Source organism: Acipenser ruthenus, chromosome 20, assembly GCF_902713425.1.
Source record: "Acipenser ruthenus chromosome 20, fAciRut3.2 maternal haplotype, whole genome shotgun sequence".
Classification (NCBI taxonomy): domain Eukaryota; kingdom Metazoa; phylum Chordata; class Actinopteri; order Acipenseriformes; family Acipenseridae; genus Acipenser; species Acipenser ruthenus.
The window spans coordinates 17,921,326-17,936,290 of record NC_081208.1 but is presented as its reverse complement, the minus strand read 5'-3'; the positions used below and the strand labels follow the sequence as shown (position 1 = coordinate 17,936,290).

General features: G+C 39.3%; 1 protein-coding gene across 4 annotated transcripts; it reads left to right on the top strand.

Annotated features, from left to right (window-relative positions):
* The first annotated feature begins 3,499 nt into the window (after positions 1 to 3,499).
* LOC117425304 (piggyBac transposable element-derived protein 4-like) lies at positions 3,500 to 13,660 on the top strand. Of its 4 annotated transcripts, none has more exons than XM_034042128.3 (4): positions 3,500 to 3,601; positions 6,686 to 8,427; positions 8,916 to 10,734; positions 12,933 to 13,069. In XM_034042128.3, exons 2-3 carry the CDS (start codon positions 6,728 to 6,730, stop codon positions 10,699 to 10,701), a joined length of 3,486 nt encoding a protein of 1,161 aa, XP_033898019.3. In that variant the 5' UTR covers positions 3,500 to 3,601; positions 6,686 to 6,727; the 3' UTR covers positions 10,702 to 10,734; positions 12,933 to 13,069. The 4 variants fall into 4 exon arrangements, with proteins under 4 accessions (XP_033898019.3, XP_033898020.3, XP_033898021.3 ...); XM_034042129.3 differs by having other exon boundaries at positions 12,921 to 13,069; XM_034042130.3 differs by having other exon boundaries at positions 3,506 to 3,601; positions 8,916 to 9,165; positions 12,933 to 13,141.
* Positions 13,661 to 14,965: the final 1,305 nt, after the last annotated feature.

Below are 14,965 nucleotides of genomic sequence, written 5' to 3'. Positions count from 1 at the left end.
AATAATAATAATAATAATAATAATAATAATAATAATAATAATAATAATAATAAACACTGTAAATGCACAGTACTGATATTAGAAAAGCATCTGAAAGTGTAACATCACCTTGCACATTTCTTGTGACCACAAGGGTCTGGTTTAGTACGCTGCGATCAACACTGAGCTTGATCTAGTTTAACAGATGATCCCAATGATCGAATTAACTTTTGGTACGCTACAAGTGGGATTAGCAATGGTACTAATGTTAGACCAAGCAAGTGGATCAAACAGTGTATTGTTTTGATAGGTGCTAAGACCAAGGGGTAACATTTTCCTGAATGTTCCACCTTTGTATATAAAACAACTCCATTATTTAAGCGAAAACTATATAGTTTTGGATATAGTGCCTTCTTCACTGTATACTGCTGTGATACATGTCTGTAGTAGAATGATTCACAGACCAAATAAAGAGACATACACTTCACTGCTACTGAAACAAAAACTGTGCAGAACTGTTACACATACCTCTATAAACAATAGCACCACCCCCTGCCCGTACTGTAGCACTAGCTCTATTAAACACTGTGAAAGAGTAACTGTGAACTGGAATCTCATCCTTAATGGACTGAACATTACAGTGTCAGCTGTTTTTATTCCCTCATAAAAGTTGCCCTGACTAATTAGTTTCATCCATAATGTGTCTCCCCTTAAAGAAGCTGTTTGGAGTGCAGGGTGAGCCAAAAGTGCAGGAGTGTCCACTCTCCAGGTTAAACAGGTACAATGATATAGTTACAGTAAACTACTTCAGGGTCTGGATGGAGGTTTAATTGGTTCAATTAAACAATTTAGAACAGGGTTGGAACAAAGACCAGGAGTAAAAAGGCTAACTTTGGCCACCCCTGCATAAGAGCATGGTTTGAATTGGCTTGGGACCCACAGGGAATGTTGTGTTGAATTGGCTTGGGACCCACAGGGAATGCTGTGTTGAATTGGCTTGGGACCCACAGGGAATGTTGTGTTGAATTGGCTTGGGACCCACAGGGAATGCTGTGTTGAATTGGCTTGGGACCCACAGGGAATGTTGCGTTGAATTGGCTTGGGACCCACAGGGAATGCTGCGTCGAATTGGCTTGGGACCCACAGGGAATGCTGTGTTGAATTGGCTTGGGACCCACAGGGAATGTTGCGTTGAATTGGCTTGGGACCCACAGGGAATGCTGCGTTGAATTGGTTTGGGACCCACAGGGAATGTTGTGTTGAATTGGCTTGGGACCCACAGGGAATGCTGCGTTGAATTGGCTTGGGACACACAGGGAATGCTGCGTTGAATAGACTTGGGACCCGCAGGGAATGCTGCATTTGCCTTGCATTGGATACAGTGAGCTGGGGCTAGTTAGTTTCTTCATTGGGCTTCAGCGACACCTACTGACCAGGTACACCGCGAGTCCCGGCAGAGACTTACCAGGCTGAGCCCTGCCTCCAGGGTTCAGTCGCGTGGTAACATCCATTGCTGAGGTTCAGTGGGTGAAAAGAGGAGATAGGCTTGACAGCAGGGACCGATTTATTGAGTTTTCCTGATTGTTCGGTGTGTTGTAGTGATGAGGTGACATTCATTTCACATTGGGTAGAAAAATGGGTGGACAAATTGAGAAATAATTAACCAAAGAAAAGGAAAGAAATATATTTGTGATCATCATCATGAGCAAATACCTTTTGTGAATTGGGCCATAGATTACATAATAGAAAAACAATGCCATCTAGTGAGCAATTGAAGGAAGTAAAATCTATTTTCTCCCATGCGAGAAAATTCAGTCATTTTTCTAGTTGCATTATGTAAATAGAAATGTTCTCTACTGCAACTGGGTGGGGCAGGTTAATGGTTACAATCTGGTGTACCAGCTGTACTTGAAGATTATACATGTTTGAGATCAGTATTGGGACCACAGGAGTGCTTTAAACTTAAAGTCACCAGGATAAGATCACTGAAACAGAATATACAGTGAAGCTACACAAAAAAATACATCAGTTAAGATAAGTGATAGGCTATATCATATATATATATATATATATATATATATATATATATATATATATATCAATCAAATTACACGATTTTAAGGCAATGTAGCCTCTTTTACCCTAAATACCAGTAACGTGACACACACTCATCAAGTAATAAAAGTGAACACAAAATACTGTAGTACCGAAAAGAACTACAATTGTTTATGTTTATATAAGCATGCAGTCAGAGGTTTTGCTGTACATTACTACAGCAGACCAGTACACAATAGCAAAATGCTTTGTTGTAGCTCCTCAAAAAGAAGAAAAAAGAATAATTTGAGATACTGTAGATTGATTTCCTGTGTGCAGATCAAGCAGTTTCCTGCTCCACTTTCATTCACAGAGACATAGACCAGGAGGGAAGCCAACTCAAAATCTTCACTGTATCTATTTATCAAGGGAACTGATCTGTAATTCTTAAAAAGAAATAAAGGTTGATATTGAAAGAAAAAAGAAAAACAGTGAATACACTGATTTAGAGTAGGGTAGCCCCTGAGTGGAGGGCCATGGAGTCCTACTGGTCAATAGTCGTATATTTGGAGTTGCCATTTATTTAACCCCATTGTACTCCCTTATTTAGAATGTTCAATTATGTTCCCTCACCATAGCAACTCTCCACAACAACTCAGGACAACTTAATGTCAGTGGGGTCTACTTTAGCTCACTGGTTGCACGGCCAGCTTAACACTTACCACCCTTGATTCCTTTGACAGGAAGAGTGGCCTGAGACTTGCTTCCATTAAGAGCAAGTAGTACGTACAATAAATGCACAAGATAGAACGATTTCAAATAACAGCAATTACAAAAAAAACGTGAATACGGTTACCTTTAAGAGTAAAAATTAAGTACTCTGGGAATGGCTGCTAACATCGTAAAATAGCAAAAGCCATTCAAATTACTTATGTATTCTAATTCAAATTGGTATGTATTCTTTAAATAACAGTAGAACTCCCTTAATAATGGTTCAGCATTCAGATAAAAACAGTTTAATTCCTGCTGACATTTCTTCAGGTTTTGAAGGTCTTGTTTTTAGGGGTGAGTTGTGGTTGATAACTGGGAGGTCATGAACCTATTTGGACAAATAACCAATTCCCACTGTGGTCATATTATTTTACCATTCCAGTAAAAGTAACTTCGTGAACAAGTAAACAGGTCTGTAAAAATAAAACTTAGATTTTTAATTTCTTTGTAGCAGAGCTGAAACATGACAGAAATATAAATTCCGTTCACTAGACTAGATAACGATGTTTACTCTCGTTTTACAAATAACTGTAAGAAAAAAAAAACCACTTATTTAAAACAAAACAAATAAACAAACACAAAAGTTCATTAAATAATTCCTTAGATGTGTGCAAAAAGGTAGAGTAACTCACCCAGACGTAATAATGGCAGGTAAGGAGTCGGGGATCACCTCCTCTAGCAACATTTGGATGAACTACACCTCCCAGAAACGCTTGCGGCATGCTTACGTCTCAGTTACTCTTGCTTGTGCGACACTAAACGACAGCAAGGAGAGGGGGCGAGAGGTCCCAGAAAAACAAACAAACAAACAAACATGGTAACAAGAAATACAATAATACAAATTAAACATGTACTTTATATAATAGCTTCTTAAATTCCAAACAGGGACGTATTGTTTAGCACGTCGGTAGACAAAGTACGTATGCCGCGTCTCGAGACGTGCCTGCAAAAAACAAACGCAGTGGTTATCAAAATTGTTCTAGTTTTTCTATGAAGCGAGGTTGCTCTGTTTGACACAGCACGTGTAACAAAATAAAATAAATAATCGAGTCGCTCTGCCTGTGATCGGAAATTTAACTTTCTGCTACGGGACAATAGCAAAACACAACAGTGCGCGGGTGCTTAATTGAAGGTGGCAGTTATTGCAAGAGTGAAGTACATGAAAGTATACACCTGGTCTCATTTATGAAACTTCAATTATTATTAATTCACGTCGCGATTCTTTTTAAGATTCAGTATGGAGTAAGGTCAATATTTGTGAGGTTTTGTCCAGTAAACTTGATCCACCAAAGCGAATTTGTAATTCTCAAATAAGGGTTGTTGGCATGTGTAGGTTGTGCTGCATGCTTGTAGGTTTGGTCTGGCTTGGGCATAATTGCACAGAATGTATTGTGTATGCTTGCTGATGTATGTGTATCCATAACTTGAAAAACACAAACATGTAACTTAATACATGTTTTTGAAAAATAGCTAAGTTTTGTTAAATGTTTCTCAGCAAAACAAAATGCACTTCTGCTGTTTTTACAAATATTTGCATGTGAATGGTTTTTCTTTTGGGTTTGTTTTTCTCTCTGCACCTGTGTCTAACACCTCTCTCTGGATGTATTGTAATTGAATAGCCTTTTTCACTGTGGAATGAATTGCACACAAATGTATTTGTTGATCTATGGATTGCTTTCACATAAATAACTGGGATTTGTATTGCAGGAACTTTTATACTGTATATATTTCTGGTAGAAAAAAGTTGCATTCTGTTAGGAACACTTGTAACACTGCCATTAAAAGCATTTGAGAATGCAGTTGCACCCCAAATGTTATCCAGTTACTAGCACTGTTGAATACTTGACCATTTTTAGTTTTTATTTCCAAAAATTGATTTCTGCCATGGTAACTGCCAAGACACATACAACGGTAAATGTGATGCCAGTCACTTACCATTCCAGACCACAAAGCCTAATTTCTATATAAGGACTTTGCATGTACATAACATCTTGTGGGCTTTATTTGACACTGATATGTATGTTACTGATGTACTTTTTTATTGCAGATGCCTGTGTACCCCAGCAGTCACCAGCTAAAAAACAAATAGTGATCTCTTTTCTTGGCAATACACTGCTTTTCAGTATATGGTGCTGGTGCTCACAAATATAAAGTCATTTTAGCTGATCTAGCCCACATTGTATGCCTGACAGGCAACTAGAACTCAAGAACAGCTTATGAACTCATTGTAAGATTGTAATGGGAAGCTACTTACCCGTTAAACTTTAATTTTCACAGTGTTCAGAATAACTTGCCAGTGGTATTGTGGTGGAGCTATCAAAAACAATCCCTTCTTTTCATTAAAAACCTCTAGCGTGGTGAAGGTAGATAGGATAAAAAATAAAACATAAACATGTTTGACTACCTCCCTGACTGGTAAGATGTTTGTAAATACCATGGGATATTTGTTACAGTGAAAACTTAGCTAATTGGCACCTCAGTACAAAGGCTACACATCAATCAAGGCCACATATTTAGAGTCCCGATTTGCTTCCATTGACTTTAACACTAGAAGACCCGGATATATAATCATACCTAGAAGCCCTGCAGCAGTCTTTCTGACGGCTGTATTCAAAATCACTAAATAGTGTAACGAAAGGAGAAACAGTTAGATATAATTCATTTTTTTTTTTTTTTATTGAGTATGTCACATAAACATCTGAACAACCGAAGCATATTCCGTATTATATTTGCGGCTGTCAGTGGGGTTGCCAGCTTCAGCTGTGGGTACATGCTTGGCAGTCTCCCTCTGTTCCAAATGCTTCTTACGAGGTTCCTGTGCTAACTGTGAAATATATTCTCTCCTTGGTAATTTCTTCTCCGTGCATTCTTTGTAAAGTACCCAGGAGTTGATGGCTGCTAGGTCCAATATATTTAAAACACCTGAACAGGCCACTGTCGGGAGGCAGCTTTCACAGAATACTTCTGTGCCATCTGATCCAAAACATCAACTCCATATTTTGTTGCTTTGTAAAACTCCACGGTCTCTGGTATTTTTTTTTTTTTTTTCACTAGTCCCAATGCTAATTGACTAAACAAAAAAGCGCACCTTGCAAGCAGGCACCAGCCTTTGAAAAGACTGATTGAAAAACAATACTGTCAGTCATTCACTTAGGCAGAGAGTAGAGACTAATGTAATTACAGCTAAACTCATTACAGACTGGTAAATAAAAGTAATAAAGTAGAATACCGTTCTGTATAATCACAATACAGTTGTTTTCTGTGTGGCCGTCAGTGCGACTGCTCCCGGGGCTTTTAGGTATAATGTAATATATCTCCTTTATTTCTGCACTCCCGCATTTCATGCTTTGTGAGAATATTTAATACTTATGGACAGAAAGGTACATGAACGCGCAGCCCCATATGTGTTACACGACTGGAGAAAATTAAATTTTAAAACCAAAAACCACCAAAATGACTGCCGCGGGACTTCTAGTGTTAATGTACTTAATAAGGCCATCATCTGCAGTCCCAAATGAATCAGACCTCGCTAATACAACATGCACTCATTTTTAAAATAAAAAAAGTGTTCATGCAGTAGCGGTAGCTCAATAAATGAATAAATAATGTTCCATTATGTTTAAAAACTGGAGACTTGTGTACTGCAAGATTCAGGTAAACATAAATATGCACACCATATCTTTTCATTAATTTAGTTTCAAAACTACATAAAATACTTTATAGCTTAATAACTGCACTTTTTATAACTCAACCTTGGAAAGAAGTGCAGCATGGACATGCAGGAGCAAGCTTATCATAGTGGCGTAACTATTTGTCATCCGCTCAGCATACATGTGTTATGATGTGTGGGCTAAATGTTTGACAAAACTTTAACAGTTCTTATGATTTGTTTTCTTACCAGGACAGGCAGCTGTAGAGACCCATCTTGGAGCAAGGATCAAGCATGTCTGTCCACATTAAAGAAGAAGTTGTTGATTTGGAACCTGTCTACATTAAAACAGAGGTTCCTGAGCTGGAATCAGACTACATTCAAGAGGAGGTTTTTGAACCCGAACCTGTCAGCGTCAAAACGGAGATCCCAGCAGTGGAATTTGCCCACATGGAAGGGGACAGGGCTGTTCAGTTCTTAAGCTTCAATTCCTGTCAACATCACATTCTGAAAGAAAGTGACAGTGGCAGTGAGAGTGTTGACTTTGATGTGGAACAAACTGAGGATGATACACCAGATGAGGATGAGGAGGATGAGGTGGACGATATGGAAGGACAGACAGATAAGTCTTCCCAACACTGGCCTTCTACAAAACTCAAAGAGTTTGAATGGTCTCTTGACCCTCCAGTAATGGAGTTCAGTTTACCTAAAATTGTAGGAGTGAAGGAAGGCCTCTCGCCCCAATGTAGCAAATTAGAAAAGGCAGAAGACTTTTTCAAGTTCCTGTTTGACTCTACCACAGTTCACACAGTTGTAGAATGTACCAATAAAAGGATCGACAGAGAAGCGCGGGTGAAGCATGACAGTGTTATGCAGCACGTCACCGAACATGAGGTTTATGCTTTTATTGGCGTTTGTATCCTCCTTGGAGTGCTCCACAAAAGAAATGTTGACGTCCACGAGATCTGGTCAGAAAAAAAGGGCCATTTGCATAGGGTACACTGGGCGACTGTAGCAATGTCACGCCAGCGGTTCACACTGCTGTCCTCTCTCCTTACATTTGATGACATTGACACTCGAGCCAGCAGATGTGCGCAGGACCCTGGATTTTTCAAGATGCAGGATATTTTTGAAAGGGTACGGAAGAAATGCTGCACAGCGTATCAACCAGGGGGCCACCTGACTGTGGATGAAACACTCTATCCCTACCGTGGCAAATGCAGTTTAAGACGGCATATACCAAAGAAACCTCCACGCTATGGGCTAAAGCTCTGGGAAATGGTGGATGTAGAGAGTGGCTACCTCTGCAACTTCAATATCTATTTGGGAAATAAGGCTGGCACCACGGCGAGAGATCTGAGGATGACTGCGGCATTGAATCTTGCTAAGCCATTCTATAACAGCGGCCGTAACATTAGCACAGACAAACTGTTCACATCTGTTGAGCTGGCGGATAAACTGTGGCAGCAGGGCTTGACTCTAGTTGGCGCAATTGAAAACAGAGAGGAGATCCTTAAAAAAGCTCTACTCCCATCTGGCCGACCAGCAAAAAGCACAGACTTTTATTTTGCAAGTTACAGAACTTTGGTATCCTATGTACCAGAAAAACAGACGACAATTAACCTTCTGTCAACTATGCACCACGACAAGGTAGTAGATACAAACACAGACCGCAAGAAACCACTTGTGTTGCTATACTTCAGTAGCACAAAGGGAGGCTGTGCGACCTTCAACAAGACAGTAGAAGAATTTTCCTGCAGACGCACAATGCGGCATTGGAGTTTGCGCCTCCTGCAATACCTTATCGATGCCATGGCTGCCAACACATTTGTGCTTACCAGGAAAGCCTGGGGATTGCAGAAGATGACACAGGTGTTCGGAACTGAAAAGCAGCATCGTAGGCACTTCCTAGAGCACCTTGCACAGACTCTAATCCGTCCGCTAGCAGAGGTGCGGGGCAAGCAGATGGTACAGAGCGCTCTGGGTTTTTCACGGTGAGTCATGTAATAACGACAACCTATTGCATATTTGGTTAATGAAAGCTTGGTTTTTTTTGGTGGTTTTGTGTGCAGTCTTTACATGTTTTTTTTTTTTCTTTGGTGGTTTTGTGTGCAGTCTTTACATGTTTTTTTTGTTTTTTTTTTAATTCTTACTAAATATTGTTAAAGTAAGCAATAAGGCACGACAGGGTGTATGATATACTGTAATATCACCACGCCCCGGGTATGTTGCAAATCACGAGGCGAAGCCCCCATATCCCCAAAAACAATTGGACTGTAATGTTTTATTAGATTTTGTTTCTTCTGATCCATTTAAAAAAAAAAAAATCTTTACATATTTATAAAAATATATTGAACGAGTTGGCTTTATAATTATTATTTTTTTTAATTGAATTATCTCTGCTACCCTTACAACACATGTAATTTTGTTTGCTTAAATTTTATCAGTGCATTTTTTTTTATTTATAATTTTATCCGTACAGGGATTATTTGGGGAAGAAAATGGCAAGAAGGGAGCTCAGTGAAGAGGCTGTTGCAAACCTCCTAGCGGAGTCTGGCTCAGAGTGTGATTTTGTGCCAGATGATTCTGGCAGTGAATATGAGCCAAGTGGCACTTCTTCCAGTGAGGAGACCAACAGTGGCCAGGAAGAGGAGCCTATGGAGACTGAGCCTGAGCCCCTGCATGAACCCAGTACATCACGTGGGCCTGGGCTGAGGGATGGTAGATTTCAGGTATTCTACCACTGGACCCCCCCTAACATCACCCAGCCCCAAATACCCAATTTTTCTGGCACACCAGGCACCAAGGTGAACACAACTGGATTTACCCCAATTAACTTTTTCCAGTTGTTCATCACTGATGACATTTTTGAATATTTGGTAACCCAAACTAATTTGTATGGTCAGCAATATCTGGCACAGCATTGCAACAACCTGGGGCCACATTCTAGGGTGCGCAAGTGGGTCCCCACTAATGCAATTGAAATGAAAAAGTTCTGGGGCTTATCTTTTCTAATGGGATTAGGTGATAAACCTAGAATTGATTTATATTGGTCCACCAACCCAGTACATGCTGCACCAATTTTTCCCTCCACAATGAGCCGGGACAGATTCCAGTTATTGTTAAAGTTTTTACACTACAATGACAATGCTAAGGCTCTCCCGAGGGACCATCCTCAGTTTGACAGTCTCTTCAAATTACGGCCACTTCTAGATCATCTGCAATATAAATTTAAAGAGATATATACACCTGGCCAAAATATAGCTGTGGATGAGTCTCTCCTGCTTTTCAAGGGGAGGATTATTTTCAAACAATATATTCCCATGAAGCGTGCCCGTTATGGGATTAAATTGTACAAACTTTGTGAGAGTTCCACTGGCTACACTCATCAGTTCAGACTGTACACAGGGAAGGAGACTCGGATTGAGCCGCCTGGCTGCCCCCCTGATTTGCAGACATCTGAGAGAATTGTGTGGGATCTTGTTGTGCCCCTCCTAAATCTTGGCTATCATATGTATGTAGATGACTTCTGCACAGGGATCCCTCTGTTTAGGGCCTTGTACACTTTAGATACAATGGCCTGTGGTACAATAAGACCCAACAGGAAGGGATTTCCTCGTCAATTGGTAGCCAACAAACAGAGGCGTGGCAAAACCAGCGCTCTGCGCTGTGAGGAACTGCTGGCAGTTAAATACACTGACAAAAAAGATGTGTACCTCCTCACCACCATCCACGATGAGGCAACTGTAGCAGTTCCTGTGCGAGGGCAGGACACACACACAAACAAGCCCAAGTGTGTCCTGGACTACAACAAATACATGGGAGGCATGGATAGGTCAGACCAGATGCTGGAGTCGTACAATGCTGCAAGGAAGACCATGGCATTGTATAAAAAACTTGGCATGTACATGGTCCAGATCTCACTGTACAATGCCTATGTTGTGTACCTAAGTACTGCACCAGAGCCTCAGCTCACATTTCTTGAATTTCAGACCTCTGTGATTGCCAGCCTTTTGTTTGATACACAAGGAGTACCAGAGACTGAAAGATCAGAAACTGTGGCAAGGCTTCGTGAACGGCATTTTGTTCGAACGCTGCCACAGTCCGGGAGAAAAGCCAATCCTCAGAAAAGGTGCCGTGTATGTTCCCGCAACGGCATACGGAGGGACACACGGTACCACTGTCCACGCTGTCCCTCTAAGCCAGGCCTCTGTTTGGAGGAGTGTTTTGAAAAGTACCACACAGTATATGAGTACTGGAAGGACTAAATAAACCTTCAAAACCATCCAACATAACCACAGGTACTACAAATCACTTGTTTTTATTTCATGCGACAACATTGCCTTGGGCTCCAGAAGGATTATGGGTAACAAACCATTGAAGGGAGATATTATGTTACCTATTTCAAAAATTCTTATTTTGTGCAGATTCAGAAAATATATACTTTTGCCAGGGTGTCTTATTGTTTGGTGGTGTACTGGGAACATGAAATTGGGGTGGGTACTATTGACCATGGACTGCATAATTCGAACTAGAAAAGTCAAATTGGCCTGGTGGCAGTCCAGGGCATGTAAACACATGAACTGTGTATAATGGTGCACATATTTGGTATCTTTGAACTCAGGACACTCATTCAGAAACAGTTTTTTTTCACAAATGAAATTAAAGCTGTCAGATGCAGAGGTCCATTAATGTTCTAAAAGCACCTTCCAATATGCCCAAGTGCCTCTCCATAAAGTTATAAAACACATTCCAATATGTTTAAGGGTCTCATAAAAGGAAACTTGTTGGAACCGATTTTAGGGTAAAGAATGTTTTCTGTTTAGACACTAGTATGGCAATTAGTTAGCTATTGGGTAAGGAATGTTCACTGTACTGAAATGCAGTGGAGACTTCTACTTTTTGGAATAAAACTACTCTGTTGAAACAATTGAATAAAGACTGTTGACCTTATTCAAGATGTTTTAAAACCCCTGCAGCATAATTTGAAGCAGAAAAGTCAAAGTGGCGTGGTATCAGTCTAGGGCATGTAAATGCCTGAAATGTGTATAAAAGTGCACGTATTTGGCATCTTTGAACTCAGGACACTCCAGGGAATTCAGAAACACTGTTTTTTTTTTTCAACAAAGAAACTAAAGCATCTTAAAAACCTCGACAATCTTGCATCAAACATAAGAGGCGGGATTACATGAGCTTGACCCTTGCAGTCTCTCATCAAAACTTAAACTAGAAATGAAGAGTTTGGGGGTCATCTTTGATCCTGGTCTGTCATTTGAGACTATCATTTGGATTAGAACCAAGTTATTTGCAGGCATTACTGACCCTGTATCTTCCAAACCGCACTTATTCTTAGGGTCAACAAATGCAACAGGGGAGGTAGGGCTTTATTTTGTAGAGCTCCTAAATTATGGAATGCTCTACCTTTGTCTGTCAGGGAAGCTGGGACCATTACAGTTTTTAAGTCAAAACTAAAAACGGACTCTTATAAAATGGCTTTCTTATCTTAGTGGGTTTTTAACTGCTGCTTTTGTATTATGTGTATTCTGTTATTTAAAAATGTTATTTAAAATCTCATTGTGGCAGTTGTATGTGGGACATGCTATACAAATGTATTGTGGTTCGTTCTTTTTTTTACCTGCTATGTACTGTATAGTGCTTTGCGATACTTTTGTATAAAAAGCACTATATAAATACAATAAATAAGTATTTTAGGGACTAAGAATGATGTAGGTATAATACATTTTATAAATAAGTTGCATTTTGCATATAATAGCTGTTTTTTTTTGTTGTCACATGACTAAAAATCCACAAAAAAGTATTCCTATGTGAAAGCTGACTCCCAAAATCACAAAATTCTTGTAGCACAGAGCATCAAAAGGGCCTCAGCAGACAAGGGGCTAAAGAGTAGCTTCAGATTTAATGTAATTGTTTTTTTTTCCCTGTTCCCTCACGTTTTTGATGTTTTTTGAAATCCTTCTGAGTGGCTCATATTGCAGTTGCTAAAATACTGTATTTTATAATTTGATTTTATAGCCTGTGTTCAGGTGTTTTCACCTGAGTTCAGTAGCTGCTCTACAGTTACTGTAGATATTGCTGTAGATATTTGTCTTTCAGGCTAGAAGAATCGAAGTGTCTTTAGAAAACTAAGAGCCAGCTCCATCTAGTAATCTTTCCATCAAGTTTACATTTGTGTTTCTGGTAATACACTGTGTACTAGAATGTGCTAGTACTGACTAATATAAAGACACTGGAGGACTTAGCCAACATTACATATATCTAAGGCACACAAACTGAACCTTGTAAAAGCACTTTAACACAGAAATTACAAAAAAGAAGCATAGTATTTGAGTCATTAAATAAAATGGTAGAGGGACTGAAAATAAAGAAAATGCAATTGAAGCTACTTGCTCTATAAAAAAAAATGTATTAATTCAAGCTTCTCTTTGCACATTTGCTAAATAAAATACTTCTTTTTGTGCTTCTTTAGTTTACCTTGCAGTTGCCTTCAGGCCAGCTTTATCGAATGTGGCTTGCAGGTGGATGTGCCATGGAGGCCTAGTTCATCAGCACAGCAATGGTCCAGCGGACGATGCTATCTGTGTGAAAGAGGCAAAGACCAGAAGTCTAGGAATTCGTGCTTCATCTGCCATAGGTTTGCATGCCCAAAGCACAGCACTCGGAGCTTCACATGCCAAAGGTGCCATCTAGAGTAAATCTGCGTTCTGTGAAAATCAGAAACAAACAAACAAAAAAAAAACCATCCTGCCCAGCCTGATGTTCCCAGAGCTTCAGTTTCGTAACACAGTCCCTTCCAGCTTCAAAATCGGCATGATTTACTGTATGTAGAAAGGTTTCACACTTTTTTTTTGTATAGATGTAATTTGTGAAATGTGGAGGATGATTTGAATTACCAAATACTGCTGCCCTGTGCTAAGTTTATTTAAGAGTATTTGAGTGTCATTTGAAAAAAAGCTTAACACTACAAAAATGTAAATACAGTTAACTGCAAAAGTAACAAATAGTTTTGTTCCCCCCCCCCCCCCCCCCTATTAAATTACTTTATATACAACACTGGTATAAATTCAGTTACTAACTTTCATTCTGGAAAAATGTATTGCAAATACACCCAACATGTGTATGTCTGTTCTTGTGTGCTACGTTCATTAGTGAAGCTCCTGTGTTTTTTGATATAATGTATCTGACAATACAGTGTGTTTAACCCTTTCAGTCTTGAATTATTTTTGTTGAGCTGAAGAAGGAACTCATTTATTATTAGCGATGGGTTACATGTAATTGTTTACTTGAATAATTGATTAGAAAATTGTTAATCATTTAAAAATGACTAATTGTATAGACAAATATAAATGGTCTGAACAGACCCTTTAACCACACTAAGCCTGCAGCTGCAGCCCAACTCTTCTTTCTATGACTCTAAATTACAAGCTCCTGACAGATTAAAAAAAAAAGAAAGGTGGAGGTTTTAAAAAGGTTCCAGTCTGACTTGAAAACAAAATGGAAAATAGTTTTGTTTGGGAACATTTTACCAAAGTAGAAGCTAAAACAATAAAATGCACTTTGCAATAAAAGACTGAGCTGCAGGAACAGCACAGGGGCAATGTTAAACCACCTACAATGTAAGCATGTATTCACCTACCTGCAGAGAGGCCCTGGGTTCCATTCACCGCAAGACAGAGTACAAGCAGCAGAAGTATTGCTATAAGGAACCTAATTAATGAAATGATTGCTAAAGATACATTGCCTGTGAGCAAGGGTTTCGTAGCTCTAAGAAAAACTTAGAGCCAAACTACGTCGTCCCAGCAGAAAAGCAGTGAAGACCCGACTTGATAGCATTTACAAATCTGCTGTTGATACTTCAAAGGCAGATTTAGTTGAGGCTGAATCTGTGGCCATTACTACAGACGCATCGATGACCATTAATGTTGAATCTTACATCACAGTGACTGAAACTTGGGATATAAAATTTGCAGTAATAGATATGCCAGAACGACATACTGCTGAAAATATTGCAAGCCATTTGAAAACATAGCCTGAAGAATTTGGCATAAGAGAAAAAAAAACTACTGCTTGTGTGCATGACAATGCTCCCAACATGACTGCTGCTGACACTAATGAGCTGATTAGGAAAATGTTATGTGTTTATAGAGAGAGAGAGAGATTGAGAGATTGTACGCCTAAAACGTCACAACAAAAAGTACCAGTTGGAATGATATTTCAGGGATTCAGTGACCAGATTTTCAAAGTGCATAAGCAGGACACAAAGATTTGAATACAGCGCTTTTAACAGTATTACTGTTTACACATTTGACTACTGCAAACCTTCCCACTTTCACTTTCATTAACTATACATTATAACCTAATATGTATTATTATTTGTATCTTTAATGTTAATTCAATATAGTAACCTACATGACAAATATTATTCTGCAGCCATATTTTAATATGATTGACGACTGTTTACCTAATTAACGTACAGAGTGCTATCTGGAGGGACACCAGGACAGTCCTGGTGAA

Coding starts and splice junctions, on each gene's coding strand:
- LOC117425304 (XM_034042128.3), top strand. CDS start 6,728: ATGTCTGTCCACATTAAAGAAGAAGTTGTTGATTTGGAACCTGTCTAC. Junction 8,428..8,915: donor AGCGCTCTGGGTTTTTCACG/GTGAGTCATGTA, acceptor TTATCCGTACAG/GGATTATTTGGGGAAGAAAA.